Source organism: Lytechinus variegatus, chromosome 14 (genome assembly GCF_018143015.1).
Source record: "Lytechinus variegatus isolate NC3 chromosome 14, Lvar_3.0, whole genome shotgun sequence".
Classification (NCBI taxonomy): domain Eukaryota; kingdom Metazoa; phylum Echinodermata; class Echinoidea; order Temnopleuroida; family Toxopneustidae; genus Lytechinus; species Lytechinus variegatus.
Genome location: NC_054753.1, coordinates 23,459,602 through 23,477,222, shown reverse-complemented (window position 1 = coordinate 23,477,222; position 17,621 = coordinate 23,459,602). Strand labels below are relative to the sequence as shown.

General features: G+C 34.9%; 1 protein-coding gene across 2 annotated transcripts; it reads left to right on the top strand.

The window, feature by feature from the left end:
- Nucleotides 1-1,424: 1,424 nt before the first annotated feature.
- On the top strand, nt 1,425-17,388 carry LOC121427390 (leucine-rich repeat-containing protein 23-like). 2 transcript variants are annotated; one of them, XM_041623758.1, is made up of 9 exons: nt 1,425-1,656; nt 5,025-5,137; nt 5,528-5,702; nt 6,834-6,912; nt 7,286-7,416; nt 11,255-11,468; nt 12,554-12,711; nt 13,989-14,046; nt 15,506-17,388. In XM_041623758.1, the coding sequence occupies exons 1-8, from the start codon at nt 1,534-1,536 to the stop codon at nt 14,004-14,006; spliced, it is 1,011 nt and encodes a 336-aa protein (XP_041479692.1). In that variant the 5' UTR covers nt 1,425-1,533; the 3' UTR covers nt 14,007-14,046; nt 15,506-17,388. The 2 variants fall into 2 exon arrangements, with proteins under 2 accessions (XP_041479692.1, XP_041479691.1); XM_041623757.1 differs by lacking the exon at nt 13,989-14,046.
- Nucleotides 17,389-17,621: the final 233 nt, after the last annotated feature.

The window sequence follows — 17,621 nt, the reverse complement described above, 5'->3', positions numbered from 1 at the left end:
TCTCTCAGTCACATTCTGAGGACAATAAGCAATATGCCCACCACTTTTCCAAATATCTCGACTGGGAACAGCTGTATTTTGGCTCCAATCCTGACGTTGTTGTTCGAATTCTCAGTCAGACATACACAATGTAGCTTCGCTTGGCTCCGCCATAATTTTGATATGGACTGAAGTACGTTGTTATCGACCAAAAGATTTGGTTGCAGAAGCTCACCCGTTTGTTTGCTGCATGTTCACATGATTTTGGTTGCTAACTTCAGTCCATATAAAAATTATGGTGAAGCCAAGTGACGTCGGCCGTGGCAAACTAACGTTATATTAATATTACTCAGCACGCTCTTTTCTGCAGTGCAACTTTTTATTCATGATGATGTTATTGGCTATCATAATAATAATAATAACTAGCATTTAGTATGCTCTCCATAGTTAACTATATCACAGCATTTACAAATGAGTTTAAAACAAGAGTACATGTACATAATAATTACAAAAAAAATACATTCAAAAGAAATTAATCGGAAGAGATACATATGTTTTTAGAAGTTTCTAAGTTGAAAATGAAGAGTTTGATGATTTAAATAATGAAAGAGGGTAATATAAATTATATGGCCAAATCGTGGTTTTGGGAACCACTCGTAGATTTGTGTACGCGCACTTGTGTACAAAGTGAATGGAGGTGGAAATAGGGAACCGTGCGTGTGACTGAATAAAGCGCTGCAGTAATTATGAGCGAACGGTGGTATCCAATGAATATGAATAATGCCAATTATATATTATACATTGACATTGTCATGCCATGTACTAGGATGCACGTTTCAAGTCATATTCATCACTAACCCATCATCACAAGCAGCTAGAGAATAGCAGTCCATGCACATTCAAAAGACCACCACCACATCCAGGGCAGCGCTGGGCGACATCTGCCCCGATAGAGATGGCGCTCACTGCACGGTTCACTGGCTCTGCATTGCACCCACACGAAATCCACACAAAACACGACTCACGAGAAATATGGTCGAAATAAATTGTTCACCACGGGTTATACAAGATACCCTCTAAAATGACAATCAACAAAATTCTCAATGCATCATTCAGTTATTACTAACACATGTTTATCACACCATTAATATGTAGAATTACAGATTTCAATGAATATACGTACCGAATGTAACTGTGTCAGTGTGTGGCTTGTCTGCTTTTCGACGTTCTCTCCTTTTCTTCAATCCACTCGTTCACGATTATTTTTTAACTCGGATCGATATCGAACGAGCCTAATCCGATCACGTTTAGAGATTCAGAAATAAAAAATTAAATCTTCTCTTTTTATACTAGGATTTTTATTCTACACTTTTTCAAAATAAAATTATAGTAAAAAGATATTTCAATGATGTAATTTATAAATAGAACAATCATAAGGAAACATTACTTCAGCCTCGTACACTCAAGCTGTGCAGAGTTTCCTAAGCAACGCTTTTCCTCTGTGAGACTAATACACAAAATCACAAATTTAGGACGAATTCGAGAGACTTTAAAATGTCAGATTACGACGATCAAGAGTACGACGAGGATCAAGAAGGGGTTGATGAACCTGAGATTGGCCAAGAAGAAGGAGGGGATGAAGAAGAAGGAAATGAACAAGAACAGGAAGAAGAAGAGGTACGGTGCGACGAGTGCGATTGCTAGCCAAATTTATACGGGAAAGTCTGGGTGGGATCTCCAATCAATGCCGCTAGTCTGTGCAGTGGTCTAGGGCCCGTTGCACAAAGAGTTGCAATCATACGCATCTCTTAAAATCGTGTGCAACTTCATTTTCAACCAATCAACAGCGCGCATTTTGGACTTGCGATTGATTTTTTGACTGGCGTTTGATTTTTTGACTTGCGTTTTAACGCAACTCTTTCTGCAACGCCACGGGCCCGTTGCTCTTTCGGGCTCTTTCTCTTTCGGGCTCAACGGGCCTGTTGCTCTTTCTGCAACGGGCCCATTGCAGAGAGAGTTGCGTTAAAACGCAAGTCAAAAAATCAATCGCAAGTCCAAAATGCGCGCTGTTGATTGGTTGAAAATGAAGACAAGTTGCACACGATTTTAAGAGATGCGTATGATTGCAACTCTTTGTGCAACGGGCCCTAGACCACTGCACAGCCATGCGAGTAATCACACTCACAATTTACCATGCTCTTCAGCGAATAATAGTGTAACGGTAATATATTGGGAAATATTTAACTTGAGGGTTTACAATTTGGTATATCAGATTAGACCTTCCAATTTCATGCTTCATTCAATTTCAAAAGACGGTACGGTACTGGGTAGGCCTACCGTATTTCACCCTTCCTTTTTCTCAGCCAAAAATACTGACTGTCTATTCAATTTTTAACCACGTCTAACTTTAAGTCTAAAGATAAATTCCAGTTCTGGTATTAATGATCTCAAAATGTCTTTTTACAGAATCGTATATAATGACCACCCAATTGTCTGTATGAATGAAAAATATGTGCCAAAGGATTCTGGAAGAAATTGCTGAGAAATGAGCAAAATAAGCGTGGATCCGGTCACTTCCATCGGGTCTTTATTCCAGCAATAATAATACACTGTCCCACATATGCCTGTCTGTGTTGGCGGTCTTCAGTGTGATCGTATTTCAGCTTAGATGTTATGATTTCACAAATTTCATTTTATGTAACTGTACAGTACCAGATCTAGATCCACGATGATGTAATCGTATTTAACCTTGGTTTTACAGACTTTCTCACGAAATTAGTGTTTTACTGCAACTACTATCATTTAGCTCTTTAATATGTCAAACCTAGACCGATAAAAGGCCTATTTATAATTTGATAATATGCTCCGCTGAGACTTCGTCTGGCTCCGCGGCATCCCCTCCGTCAAGACTGGTGACCGCCATTGGATGATTGGGCTCATCGTGGTGGACCGTGCAGCAAACAACCGCCGTTTAATTGGAAAAAGGGTGAGGTTTTGCACCCTCCTCAAGTACTCCTAAATTTTGCTTATAGATGGGGGAAAGGGAAGAAATAGTAAACTTACCACCTTCCCCAAAAAAATATCCCGGAAAATAGCAAATTTTGATGACAAACAGATCAAGATGAGCCACGTTCTTCGATCGCCATCAACGCGGCAGCTACAGCTAACTGCTGAGGAGCCTTAGCATATGAACACATTGCCAGCCAATCCGCGCTTGCACGTCTGCATGCTGAGCTGTAGCCGACGGCGATTGAAGAAAAACCTGGCTGATTCTGATCTGTTTGTCATAAAAATTCTCTATTTTCCAGCATATTTTTCAGAAAGGTGTTAAGCTAATTTATTTGATATTGATTTATCTTTCTTCCTTTTTTCCCTGTCAAAAAAGCCAAATTTTAGGAGAAATCGTGAAGGATGCAAAATAAACCCTTTCTCCTTGACACTGTAGTTAAGCAGCGGTTGTTTGCTCCACCATTGCAAGCTCAAAGGCCTTCATCTGTCTGTGTAGGAGGAGGACAAAAAAAGTGGATTTGGCAAGACATCCATATGTCCCCTTCACTAAAATTGAAAAAAAAATATGGAGAAAGTTTATCAAGAATTATCTAACATATATCTAAGAGATTTAAGAAGGAAAAGTCGGATACATACCAAAATATGGCTTTATTCCGTCAAAAATTTGAGTGTGTGTAATTCCCAATGGCATCGGTTTATTTAGTCAGAAAAATAAATACCCAATACTCTTGGAGAGTAGACTAGTCGTAATATCGGTTGATAATTGTTATGAAACCCATGGCTTTCAACAATTCTTGCTAGCTCAGTGAGTAAGGCGACAGACTGGAGATGCTTCGTTCTGCAGCGAGAGGTTCGAATCCAAGTTCCCACCGGAAGTAAGAAGAAAAAAGAGAAAGACAGAAGGGGGTTTTGGGGAAGTATTTTTTTTAATTAGTGGAGGGGACATATGGAAGTCTTTCCGTGGATTTATCAGTCTAAACCCTATCGTTTGAATCTCAGGCCACAAATCTTCTGACTTTGGAAGTGTAAGATTCATTAACCCTAAAAGGATTTTTTTTTTGGGGGGGGGCAATGATGGCCCACCCCCCTCGATGCTTCATGCAATATTTTTGAAACGCAAAATGAAAGCGCCGCAAAATTTATTATTTTTTTCTTTGAAGTCTTGTACAACTTTTGATACCAAATTTGCGACATACCGGTATAGCACCGCTACGTCACTTGCAAGTAGCATGACAGGCGAGGGTGGGCAAGCTGCCCCCCCCCCTGTGGATTTCACCAAGAAAATTAAAAAAAACAGAAAAAAATATTTTTCAATATCTGCTCTCAAATCCGATACCTCAATCGCAGAAAATTGTCAAGAAATAACAAACAATGCTTGCATTTCCACAATTTCGTTTGAAAAAACATGTGTTTCACCGGTTTCCCACCAAAGCTATTGCACTGTTAACAAAAGAATTTATGCATGGCTGATCGTCGACAATACAGAATGTTGAGTCAGTCTGACAGCTAGCCTGTTAAACCTCTTCATTTTTATGAAATTACTGGAATTCAAGCATTATTTCAAATAAACAGAACTTTGTTATTTCTTGATCATTTTCTGTTATTTTTTTCTCTTATAATTAAAGTGCAGATATTGAGCTTTTTAAGTGATTTTTTTTTTTGAGACTCAGATACCCCCCAGTGAGTCACTTTTTGGTATCCTTTATTAAACTTGATTTTGCTCACTCATGCATGAATGAAGAATCATCTGCATTATTCCAGATGAAAGATGAGACTCTCGGCTTTACAATGAAAGGTAAATCGTCTATTATGTGATTAAGTTATGATAAATCATCTAGAAACTTGTTTTATTTCTTTTGGGACATACTGTATACATGTAACTAAATGAATAAATAGATGGACAAATGAATGAATAAACCAAACACAACTGCACTCAGCCGATCATTTTATTAGGATGTTGAAGGGAATTATTTAATGAAAGATGTAAGAATTGGTTGAAAATATAATCTGTTGTTATATTCTCATTGACTTTTCAGAAAATTCCAGAGGTTCTGTTAACAGAAGAAGTGATAGCAGAGAATCTTTCTTTACTCTGCAAAACTGGAAATGGCTTAGCACATGCTTATGTCAGACTAGACGTGAAAGAGAGGTACGTTATCTGGCAATTTTTTTTGTGCCAGTGTGAACTGACCCATAGACAAAGCTGTCCTCTTTCCAAATATTTCATCATAATTGATGTGAATGAACATGAAAGGTAATAACATATCGGCCTACATGTAACATCATGTTTGTACTTTCAATTCAAAAAATTATCAGCACGAATGCACAATTTATTAAAAAAACTTGAGAAATAATTACAGTAGGCCATTATATACTGTATTTCATTTTTAACAAAAACAAATGAAAGCATTTCTTGTGAATTGTACCCTCCATGAAGATGCTGTAATGATAGGCCTACAGAGATTGTTCAAATGGTCATATTCTTCTTCAGATTACTAACATATTGTACATTTCTAAATCCATTTGTAACCCAAAACAGAGAAGTCACAGATATTAGCATCCTGAGTCGCTACATCCATCTGAGGTACATTGACCTTACACAGAACAGCCTCCGTGACATTTCACCTCTTAGCTCTCTGACGCATCTCTTGACCTTAAACTGTGACCGGAATCTCCTGACATCAGCCAAGCTTGATGAGTTACCATACTTACAGGTAAACTGAGAGATAATTATTATAAGGGGTTCAGTGACCTTCCGACCATTGACAACTCTAGAATATCTGTTAAAACATGGAAGAGTAGAAAATGTATTTATATTTGTATATACTCAAAACTATTCATCAGTTAAAATACTACTTTTAGCATGGTCCTTGTAAAAAAAATGAATAGAAAATGTTGGGTTCATGATGTTGTTGGTTCATTTAAATTTCTGAATTTATCAAGAAGCACAGTATAACATAATCAACAGCTAGGTTGGATAGCACATTTCAGAGCTGTTTGCATAATAGCTCTATAATTCTGCTCTTCCATAGAGTACAATATTGAATTTAATACATGCACCCCCATCCTGATAAACAACCTTTCTATGTGTTTTAATATTTCTTCTGATGTAGAATTCATTTAAATTGAGCTTTTTTATTTGATGTTGACTCTATTTTTATGTAAATGATTGTAAAGGGTTATGCAATTCGGCCTTTTCAGCCGCTATAGACACCCTTGTTGAAATAAACCGTTTAAAATAAATAAATACGTAAAATAATATTCAAGATTTATACCTTCAGGCTTCTGCTCAGAGTTATTTTGATAATCAACCCTTGGTCATGTATTAAACTATTATCCAGATGCTTTGGTATCTGAATCATGTTTTATGATACATGTTGTAATAAGAAAATAATGATTATTACAAAAAGTTACTGAAATTGTGATGTTTGATTTGCTTATATGATCTATCATAGAAATTGTTATATTTGTTTATTTATTTTGTTTTGTTTACCCAGGGTAACCCCATCAGAGGACTAAGCACTGTATTCTTGGGGGCCCTGCATACAAGTAACAAATACATACATACAATAAATAAAAACAATGAAAAAGTATTAAACAAGGAAGAAAATATGTTCAAAGAGACAAGCAACCTGCAGGACATACACACAGACATACTAAAATACATGTGTGTATGTAGAACAAAAGTCAACATATATAATCCATTATAAGTATATGTTCCCTCAGATGATCATATATTCATAAATTATAATTTACATTCGTATTACCCCTGCTTAATCTATATACCATTCTCGTGCCTTTGCCCTGACTTTTTGCTCCTTTCCTCTCTCTTTTCCTTGTTTCAGGTGGCAAGTTTTGCCAACAACAGAATACAAACGACAGACGGCATCAACCACCCGTTATTAGAATCACTGAATCTATCTTGTAAGTAAGGAATGAAGCTTTATAGTTTGATTTTTGTAAAGAGTTTCGTTATGTGTAACCAAATAAAAACAATCATGACCTAATATTTACCAAAACAATAGGAAATAATTTTCCATTCAACAGAATACTGAATCGAGCATATAAGATAAGTATTGTGTCTTTAGTTTTTATTACAATGGATGCAGTTTTTTAGTTTGAAATTGTAATGGATGCAGTTTCACTGTAATTCCATTTAATTTGATTTAATTGAAAATTAGGAAATCGACATACATAAAAAAATATATAGTTGATATTATGAAACGTCCACAAAGTGCTTTCATGCTTTCATGTCTTGATCTGACACAAACTTTTTGTCTATTTTATTCCTTTGTAGTCAATGATATCAGTTTGGTAAGCGGTCTTCAGCCATCAAAGCTAAGCAAGCTACACACGTTGGAATTACGGGGAAACAAATTAACAAGCACAGAAGGAATTTACCTGCCTAACCTCAAGAATCTCTTTCTGGTAAGCAGAGAATAATTTTCCTGATATTACAGAACATAGTTGATAGCTTTATGACAAAAAATTCTTAACAAATTTAGTAAGCAAAGTTATTCCCTGGGTAAGCATGGTTTGGAGATGACATTGTCGACTGAACTGTGTTTGCTATTTGATATTCAAGAAACCAGCTGAAACCTTCATCAATACTGTATATGTGTGTGGTCTCTATAGATATTTTTAACTGAAGTTGATGTATTAGGGCTGAGTAAAAAACGTGTAACTACTGTTTACGTGCCTTCCAGAAGCATGAACCTTTAGCCATTTTGTAAACTGTTGAACTGTATGGGGGGATGGACCAGGAGGGGAGGGGGTTAAAAAAAACTGCTGAAAATTCACATTTCACATCTAGACATGTATTGCCCATTTACTGTCCACATTGCCTTGCAGGTATTTGAATTTGGTTATAAAATACCAGGAAATTTAGCCCTTTTTTCTTCCTTTCGTGACTCAAAAAGATCAACTTAGACAAATTTAAATCAATGTTCCTGAACATGTATTTGCAGTAGTATAGGATCACAATCAGAGGAAAGCAGCACAAAATTGAATCATTCTAAATATTGTCTTTATGATAAATTGGGTTTCGATGCACTTTTATTTCATCTATAAGTAGACCATGTTTGATTTGATTCTTATCTCATCAATTCAAAGGTTATCAAGAGCTATCTTCTATGTGTCACTCCTTAAAAGTAGACTAATCTATCGGAATAGATGAGATAGACAGCGATTATAGAGATGTTTCTATTGCAAACGATCCAAAAATATATCCATGGTGAATGAAATATAACAATTTATCAAACTCATTGTCAATGACATACATTTATCCGCATGAACATTATATGATTGGTTTTGTAAATATAAAGTTATCATTCGCTGATTCATCTGCTATTGATAGAGAGCTCATTATCGTTAACATGGAAACGTGAATGCATCAGTTGTTTCCATCTTTATCAACAATAACAGTGACATGTTTCTTTTTGTCATGTGCATGCTAATTTCCAAGTGAAATGTCAAAATCAGTCTCTTTCCTGTGACTCTCAAACCACCAGTGTATTGAGTAAGCCGCCCACTTGATTTGTAATCATGGAAATCATCTATTTCTGTCATCTCTCCTCTCTCCATTATATGTTTCCATGGTGATTATCCCAAATGAAACTAATCACAAAGGTTGTTGCACCTATCAGTGAACAATTATTTATTGATTTTTTTTGCTGGGATTTCCGTTTAGGAAATTGGCCCTGTCGGTATTTTGTACCAATGAAACATGATGTAATAATTCAGAGGTGTATTGACATATATACCTGGGAGAAACTCGGTGGAATATCATGAGAGATAATCAGTCAATTTGGAAGATTAGGATAATTTTCACATAAAAGTTGACTCCAACAGACAATGTTGGGTAACTTCAGACCTTCTATTGAGTATCAACTCATTTCTGTACTTTTATTTCTTTGAATATTGTGCAGTGCAAGGAATGTTGTCAAGATAACAATATGCATCGAGATATCGATGTATTGAGCAAGATCATATATCATCCTTTTGACTTTTTTATTTTTTATTTTTCTTGAAACCATTGTTTTAATGTGCAGAATTCTATGATCATTTATATTTCTTAGCTATCAACTTTTGATTAAAGTGATTGGTTAACATTGGTTTGACTTTTAAAAAATCTGACCTAGAAGGTCACACTTGTCACCTGTGTCTGTGATATGTTACAAAAATGAAGCCCTGAAAAAATTGCGTTAAAAAATCTTTATTTAGTGCTTAAAAAATTATAATACATATCCCAATATTTTTGTGTGTTTTTACCGATCATTCTATTTTCTCCTTACATAGCATTATCCCCTTAATTATATTTCTGAACCTCGAGTGCAATATTTAATCTTACTATTATGTTCTTATTATATTTTGTTAATTCGTAGGTATATAATTCAATGTATTTTTCCTTTTTTCTGTTAACTTTGTATGTGTCAGTCTTCGGACTGTTTTACAATGTCTTTCATAATAAACCGAATTGAATTGAAAAATTGAATTGAATTGAAATTGAAATATAAAGTGACCGGAAACTCCATCTTAATTTCATCCCATACAGTTATGTGTACTATTTGGGCGTCTATAAGACACCTATTTACAAAATCGAGGTTTGCCTTGTAGTTTTAGCTTTTCATTCTCAATAATGGTTGTTCTCAGGGTTTATTAGTTCTAATACATGCACTTGTACACATGTTTCATCTTGGTTTGAGAATTTTTTAAATCGGCTGCTCACAAAGTTAGACAATACCTTTAAACTGGATAAGACCTATAAAACAGACACCTTGGCCTCAAATCCAGTCTAACTCAGACCACAGTCTCACTCTAACTGTGCTAAAATGGTGGGAGGCCTGAAATTCCAAAATTCTTTAATCAGTTATTATGTTTACTTTGTTTCCTTGTGCTTTCGTGATGAAGAAAAATATTGTAGTTTTTCGTTCATTTTTCATTCATGTTTGATTTGAGTGCCATGTTCAATTCAATTCAATTTATATTTATTTTGTTATGTGAGTTGATAAAATGAGCATATGATAATAGAGTCATTCAGCACCAAACAGGCTAGCATCAACTCCCATATTCTTACATTTTTGTCTCACCTGCATAGCAGAGGGAGACTATAGGCGCCACTTTTCCAACGCGGCGGCATCAACACCAAATCTTAACCGAAGGTTAAGTTTTTGAAATGACAGCATAACTTAGAAAGTATATGGACCTAGTTCATGAAACTTGGCCATAAGGTTAATCAAGTATTACTGAATATCCTGCCTGAGTTTCATGTCACATGACCAAGGTCAAAGGTCATTTAGGGTCAATGAACTTAGACCATCTTGGGGGAATCAAAATCTTAACGTAAGGTTAAGTTTTTGAAATGTCATGATAACTTAGAAAATATATGGACCTAGTTCTTGAAACATGGACATAAGGTTAATTAAGTGTCACTGAACATCCTGCATGAGTTTCACGTCATTGACCCTAAATGACCTTTGGCTGAATTGGTGGTATCTGTTGAATTACCATCATAACTTTGAAAGTTTATGGATCTGATTCATGAAACTTGGACATAATAATTAAGTATCACTGAACATCCTGTGCAACTTTCAGGTCACATGATCAAGGTCAAAGGTTATTTAGGGTCAATGAACTTTCTCCAAATTGGGGGTATTTGTTGAATTATCATCATAACTTTGAAAGTATGTTGGTCTAGTTCATAAAACTTGGACATAAGAGTAATCAAGTATCACTGAACATCCTGTGTGCATTTTGAGTCACATGACCAAGGTCAAAGGTCAATGAACTTTGGCCGAATGGAGGTATCTGTTGAATTACCATCATAACTTTGAAAGTTTATGGAGCTGTTTCATGAAGCTTGGACATAATAGTAATGAAGTATCACTGAACATCCTGTGCGAGTTTCGGGTCACATGATCAAGGTCAAAGGTCATTGTGAGGTCAATTAACTTTGGCCACGTTGGGGGGTATTTGTTGAATTACCATTATATCTCTGTAAGTGTATTGGTCTAGTTCAGAGAACGTGGAAATTAGAGTAACCAAGTACCACTGAACATCTTGTGCGAGTTATAGTAGTTTTCAAAGTCAACACTGCTGCTATATTGAATCGCGTGATGCAGGTGAGACCGCCAGAGGCATTTCACTTGTTGGTCTGTCGCGGCCGGGGCTTGAACTCCCGACCTCCTGATTGTGAGCCCGATGCCCTAACAACTGAGCCAATGCACCGTTTTATATGGTGCCATGTTTTTTTTTTCTTTATCTCTAGGGGGCAAACATGATCACCAAACTGGAGGGGCTGGAGCGGTTAGAGCACCTCACCACCCTTCATCTCCGTGATAACCAGATCGAGACGCTGGACGGCTTCTCCGAGTCAATGAGGAACCTACAGTACATCAATATGAGAGGAAACAATGTCAGCATCGTCAAGGAGACAGCCAAGATGAAATGCCTGCCTAAGCTTCGAGCCTTGATTCTCTCGGGTAGGCAGTTTTTGTCTGTGTTGTATGAAAAAGCTCCAATCAAAGTTTTAATGGAAGCTACCTTCTCATAATGACAGAATTTATTATTATTTTTGTTTGAAACAATAGATCAAATTTGGTAATAGATAAATAAAGTGATTAATGATAAATGTTTCCGTGTGATGTATGATAATTCTACACATATGAAAAGATGATTTGAGAAAAAAACACTGTAAACAAATATCCAATATATATATATATATATATATGTATATATATATATATATACAGTAATACTTAAAAAGATTGTTGTGCTGCTGTTTATCTTTTTCAACTTTTTATGAAGTTTCAGTGAAGAAAATGTAATTAACAGTCCCAACACTTCTGGAAGAATGGGATGTTAGACTTATTGTTACATACAATTCTCATGATTGAAGCTTACCAAAGCTGTAGACAGGCTCTATAGGGCTAAATAACAGTGCTATGTGTGAATGGGCACTCAAAGCTATAGGTTGACTACACTCCCCTTACACATCACTTTCACACTGCAGAGAACTCTTGTAGATTAATATTAAACCCTTTCCCAACTCTTTCACACTACAGAAAACCTTGTGTGAATGAACTTTAAAAGAAGCAGATTAACAATGACTTCTTTTCCCACCTTTTTCACACTACAGAGAATCCATATACATTCATTTAAAGATTGAAGTTTGAAGATGGAGATGAACAGTAAACTTCTTCCCAACTCTTTCACATCACATTAAACCCTGTGTGAATGATCGTTCAAAGAAACAGATTAACAACATATTAACAATGACCCCCCCCCCTTTCCCACCCCATTCACCCTGCAGAGAACCAATGTGCATGAATGTTTGAAGGGACAATAAAGCCTTTCCCAACTCTCTCACACCCTTCAAATCTGTGTGAATGAGCTTTCAAAGAAGCAGATTAACAATGACTCCCTTTCCAAACCCATTCACACTGCAGAAAATGCATTAACAGTGACCCTCTTCCAACTCTTTTACTATCCAGAATACCCTGTGTGAATGAGCTTTCAATGAATCATGTTAACAAAGTCTCCCTTTCCAACCCTCTTCACACTGTAGAGAATCCATGCGCAGATGACGATGAATACAGAATGGAGGTTTTGATCAATATTCGGAGAGTAGAACGTCTTGACAAGGATGAGTATAACGAGGAAGAGAGGCAGGAGGCAGAAGAAATCTATGAGCAGAGGAGAGCAGAAGAGCTTGCTGCTGGAGAGGTATGTTATCTCTGAATCCTGCCCCCTTTAGTGTCTTAGACCAGGGGGTGGGGGGGGGGTGTTGCAACAAATTATTTGAAATCAGTTCAAATTTTGATGCAATTTTATAATGGATAAAACTATTGTATCTTAAGCAGATCAGCAATCATTTTAGCAAATTTGCAATTAATTTCAAGGCATTGTGATTGATTTTGATGATTGTGATTAGCTTTGATTGATATGGAGACCCCAAGTAGATCTGCAATTGATCACAAATATCTTATGAGTGGCATTGTTGCAAGATCTTGTGATCATAAAGTTTTAAAGGTCACGTACTTTGCAGGCTGCATGACGATCTGAATTTTCATAGGGGTCTCATTTTTGCTAGGTTTTGCAATTTTACCCTTGCAAAATTTTCATTTGTGTTAATGACCTGTGCCTCACACTAACGCTGATACCTATAGTATCAACACAATCATGAACATTTCTCCTCATGGAAATATTGCCTTATTCAATAATAGACTTTGAAATGGAGAATACATGAAAATATCTGCATGTATATTGTTTTGGGTAGGAAAAACTATTTGGGGAAGTAAAAACTTTAATGAATGATATCGATAAGTTAAAAAGAAACTCACATATTTTCATTCGATAATTTGTTAATAAATCTGGAACGATATTCCACAAAGTTATTATTTTAATCATGCGGTTTTGGTACTGTTATGTTGAATTTAAACATTCTTCAATATGCTTAGTACAAATAGTGCCCTCTACAGAATAAAGATATATATATAATGTATATGTTTATGTTCTCTCTTCTCTGCTTGCGTCAATAGTTTTTTTAAATGGGTACTCCAGGCTGAAGATAATAATTCATGTATTTATACAGATTAATTAAAACCCAATAGAAATGCTGACAATTTAATGAAAATATGATGAATTGAAACATAACATAATTATTTCATTTTGAAATTTTGAAATATTTTTATAAAATAGTATACATGTCTCTTTGTTCTTTTTTTTTATTTTATTCCATGAAATTATAACATTTGATATTTTCACACATGTACAATTGTATATGTGTGGCAAACATATCTCCATAGTAACATATTAAGTAAATCAGTAGTCCATCTTATTTTTAGGTTTGACTGATACTGTATGTACAGTATGTTTAAATCACAGTTTCAGCTTGAAGTACCCCTTCAATTACTAGTACCCTGATGTTAATCACAATTTCATAGAATCAAGTCATTCATTAAATTCATTGTTGCTTTTTTGTTCATATTTAATGTGCAAAGGATTCTGCAGATGAGTGAATTGCTGTATAATGCAGCTAAAGCAGGCTTGAGAGTTTATGTAATGCAAAGCATTCTTTTGAAGGAGAATGGTTTATTAATACATTTTATGCAAGGGGGTTGATTTTATTTAAGAAATACTAACCATGTTGAAGTTATTCCTTGGGTGAAATTAACATAAATAAATTATCAACAAAAATGTATCAGGAGTGAAAGGGCTTATTAACCCCTTTTTTCTATTTTAAAAAAAATGTCTGACATAATTTCACTGGTTTATTTTGGATGTTTGGCTAGCCGATGAACTTACAAAATTTTGAGTGATGTGGATAGTTTTGAAGAACTTTGAAAACAATTGAAGTATATATGTACAGGTCTGGTCCCAAATTGCTTGCAATTACCTTGAGTGCGAAGTGTGCACTGCTAAGAAAAACACACACATATGCACTAGAAATTATATTTGGAACATGAACAAACCCAAACCAGTGTGTGATGATAATTTTCATGGCTTTATGTGGCGATATTTATCTTGTCAACCCATTTTATAAAACAAATAATGTACAGGTGTAAGTTGAAAGTTCATGATAATCGTACCAATGCTGGCATGGAATTTACAATGTTGTGCAAAAGTCTTTGGCAAGCAACATATTTCTTGCACCATTCAAAAAACCTCAAATGTACTCACATACTCTTGTACATTATTTGTAAATTTTGTATATTATTACTTAAATGTTCCATTCATTGTTATACTGGTATGGTACATCAGAAAGAAAGCATTTTCACTCCACTTTGTCTATGCCTTGATTATCTCTCAGCACTGCACATATATTATCTGGTACATAGTGATGTCCACTGGTTTAGGCCATCTAGGCAGGATCTTGCTTTAAGACCAGAATCGACCACAATTGTTTGTCATGATTGCAATGAGTTTTCTCTAGTCCCATTGCTATATTACCAGTTTGAAATATATTATCCATATGATAATATGATTGAGCAGGAGAATATTCATTGAAGTTTTAAATTATTCCTCAAAATTTCTTTAGCTAAAGTAGAAAGAAACCATTATTTATACTTTGTTGGAAAGGCTGAATATTCAAACCTTATTTCCCTTATTTACCTTGCTGCCATCAAACAAATTCTTTCTTTTATTATCTGAGGTTGTTGCCAATTTGAAGATTCTGATGTCTAAAATTCTTGGCATCACAAAAAAATGATAGAGGAAGGTTAATGCATTGTCATTTTGTCAGTATGAATTATTTGCCCCTTCCAATTTTGTAGGTGCCTTTTTCAGGAACTCATTGGAGGCCCATAATCTCAAAAGAGGTTTCAATGGTATCTTGGGACAAAACTAAGGATCATGCAGATTTCTTGTATTATCGCACTTCCCTTTTCATTTTATGGCAAAAGAAACAACACATGCAGGAAGTCTTTTGTCGATCTCTGAATTGATTGTGATCTTCTAAATTACTATCATCTTTTAAATCAATATCTTTTTTATCCATTTCTTTTTGCTTGTATTGCAGGGAGCAGAAGAAGTCATACACTCGGATGGGGAAGATGCCTGATACATCTCCTCTTCAAAAACATAACATTAAAGACCACCACAGTCCTTACGATTAGCCTACGACCCAAATTTGAAATAAAATGTTATGACGATTGGTGGAAAGATTGAATCATGGAACAAACTAGAGTTCAAAGATCTGAATCGTTGTTTAGATACTTTGCTGAAATTTTATAGCTGCTCCATTCATCTTTAATAGATATAAAAGTAAATTTGTTTCAGAATTTCAATGACCATGTAGCAATTGGATGATAAGCTATAAATTTTAGCCATCTTGCCCAATATGGACATTGCTCCTATAGGTTTGCAAACAAGTTAACATTTTGAAATTTGTATTCTATAAATAGTAATTCTGATCCTCATACAAGATAATCCTTAGAAGATTATTAGAATAATCCTTCTCCCAAAATTGGGTCGTAGACCAGTTGTAAGGTGTGCGGTGGCCTTATAACTGCTCCATGTGGGAGCATACTCAACCTTTATCCGTCCTTACAAAATATTATGCAACAAATTCATACAGCCCTTTTTATGTCACAATCTGTTCCTGTTACCACATCATTTTTGGTTATTTATATGATATTGATGGTGTTGAAGATATAAAATAGGTTTGAGGGCCATTGAAATACCGCTAGTATAAAGCACGTTATATTTGTTTGTTCCGGTTTGTGTTTATGCTCTTCTGAGACGATCCCTTGAAGATTCAGTTCAAATGGAAAGTTCTCCCTGGTGATAAGTTGATTTAAATAAAAGCAGATAAAGTAGAGAAAATTTAAACCTTCATAAATTAGCTTTATTTAAACATCAAGAAAATTAATGGCTCACATTCTGGCACTTCATGCTCTTGCTGTTCATGAATTCGATCATAAATTTGTTAGTAATTTTACAAACAGCGTTATGACTTACCTCTTTGGGCCTGTTGCAGATAGAATCAGATTTAAATCATAATGCAAAAAAAAAAATTAATTGCTAGTCAAAACAATTATTTCATTTTGAGTTGCGTTTGATTACAACTATTTGTGTGACAGGGCCCACAGGAGATTCACTGACAGTGATGAAATAGCTTCTACTGAGAAAATTAGAGTGTCTTGTGAAAGTCTTCATCTTTAGGGGGTCTTTTGATGAACACGAGAAACCAACTGCTAACTTGCAATTACATGTCAAATTTAAAATAAGAAATCCATATCTATATTTTTTGTTGGAAGGAACAGATCATTTCAGTTGAAAATCTTTACGTAATTGTTAAACTTATGATTAATTCTTAAACGTAAAACTGACTCGAAATTGATTTTAAGTTCTTTTGCAATACCCTCTTAAAAATACTTAACCCATTTGACTGCACTTCACATTCATTTGGTTTTACAAGCATTCAGATTATCATAAATACATTTTTTTAATTAAATATTCGTAAAATCTGACTTGGTTATTTAGTAAGTTAGTTGTATATCATGGTGTGGGTAGAAACCAGATAAATTGGTCCAAATTGTTTATATCCATCTTTTGAATTTTTCACAGTAAAACATAATGAGTGTAAGGATGAATATTATCATATTTAACTTTATACCACACTAACGTTGCTATTCTAGAATGAGGAGACATAAGGAAATTTCAGAACCCTTTTACGGCAAATATACGAATGATAACCATAATTAATCTTTGGCTTAAAATATTGAAGGCATAAAACATTCCTAAATGATTAAATCAATTTATTGCTATCAACTTTTTACAATATTTGTATATATTGTATGTACAATGAGAAGCTTATGTGCTATATGTTTTGAATTACATTGTATATATTTCTGTGTCTACTTTGTTTATATGTACATTTCATTAAAATATTAAGAAATATATGACATGCTTTACTCGTTTCATTTAACAATGTTTTAGTTTTTTCGAACCAATATGGGACAGCTTATAAAGTAAAAAAAAATATGTAAAATGTTTTGAATTGACGATTCTGAATGTTTCTATTTTCCAATGGACCAAATTACTACGGTTGATTTTGCAAAATATGAAGATTAGATTGAAATATGTGGACTCAGAAATCCACGGATTTGAAATTCTGAGGGTATTGCATAATC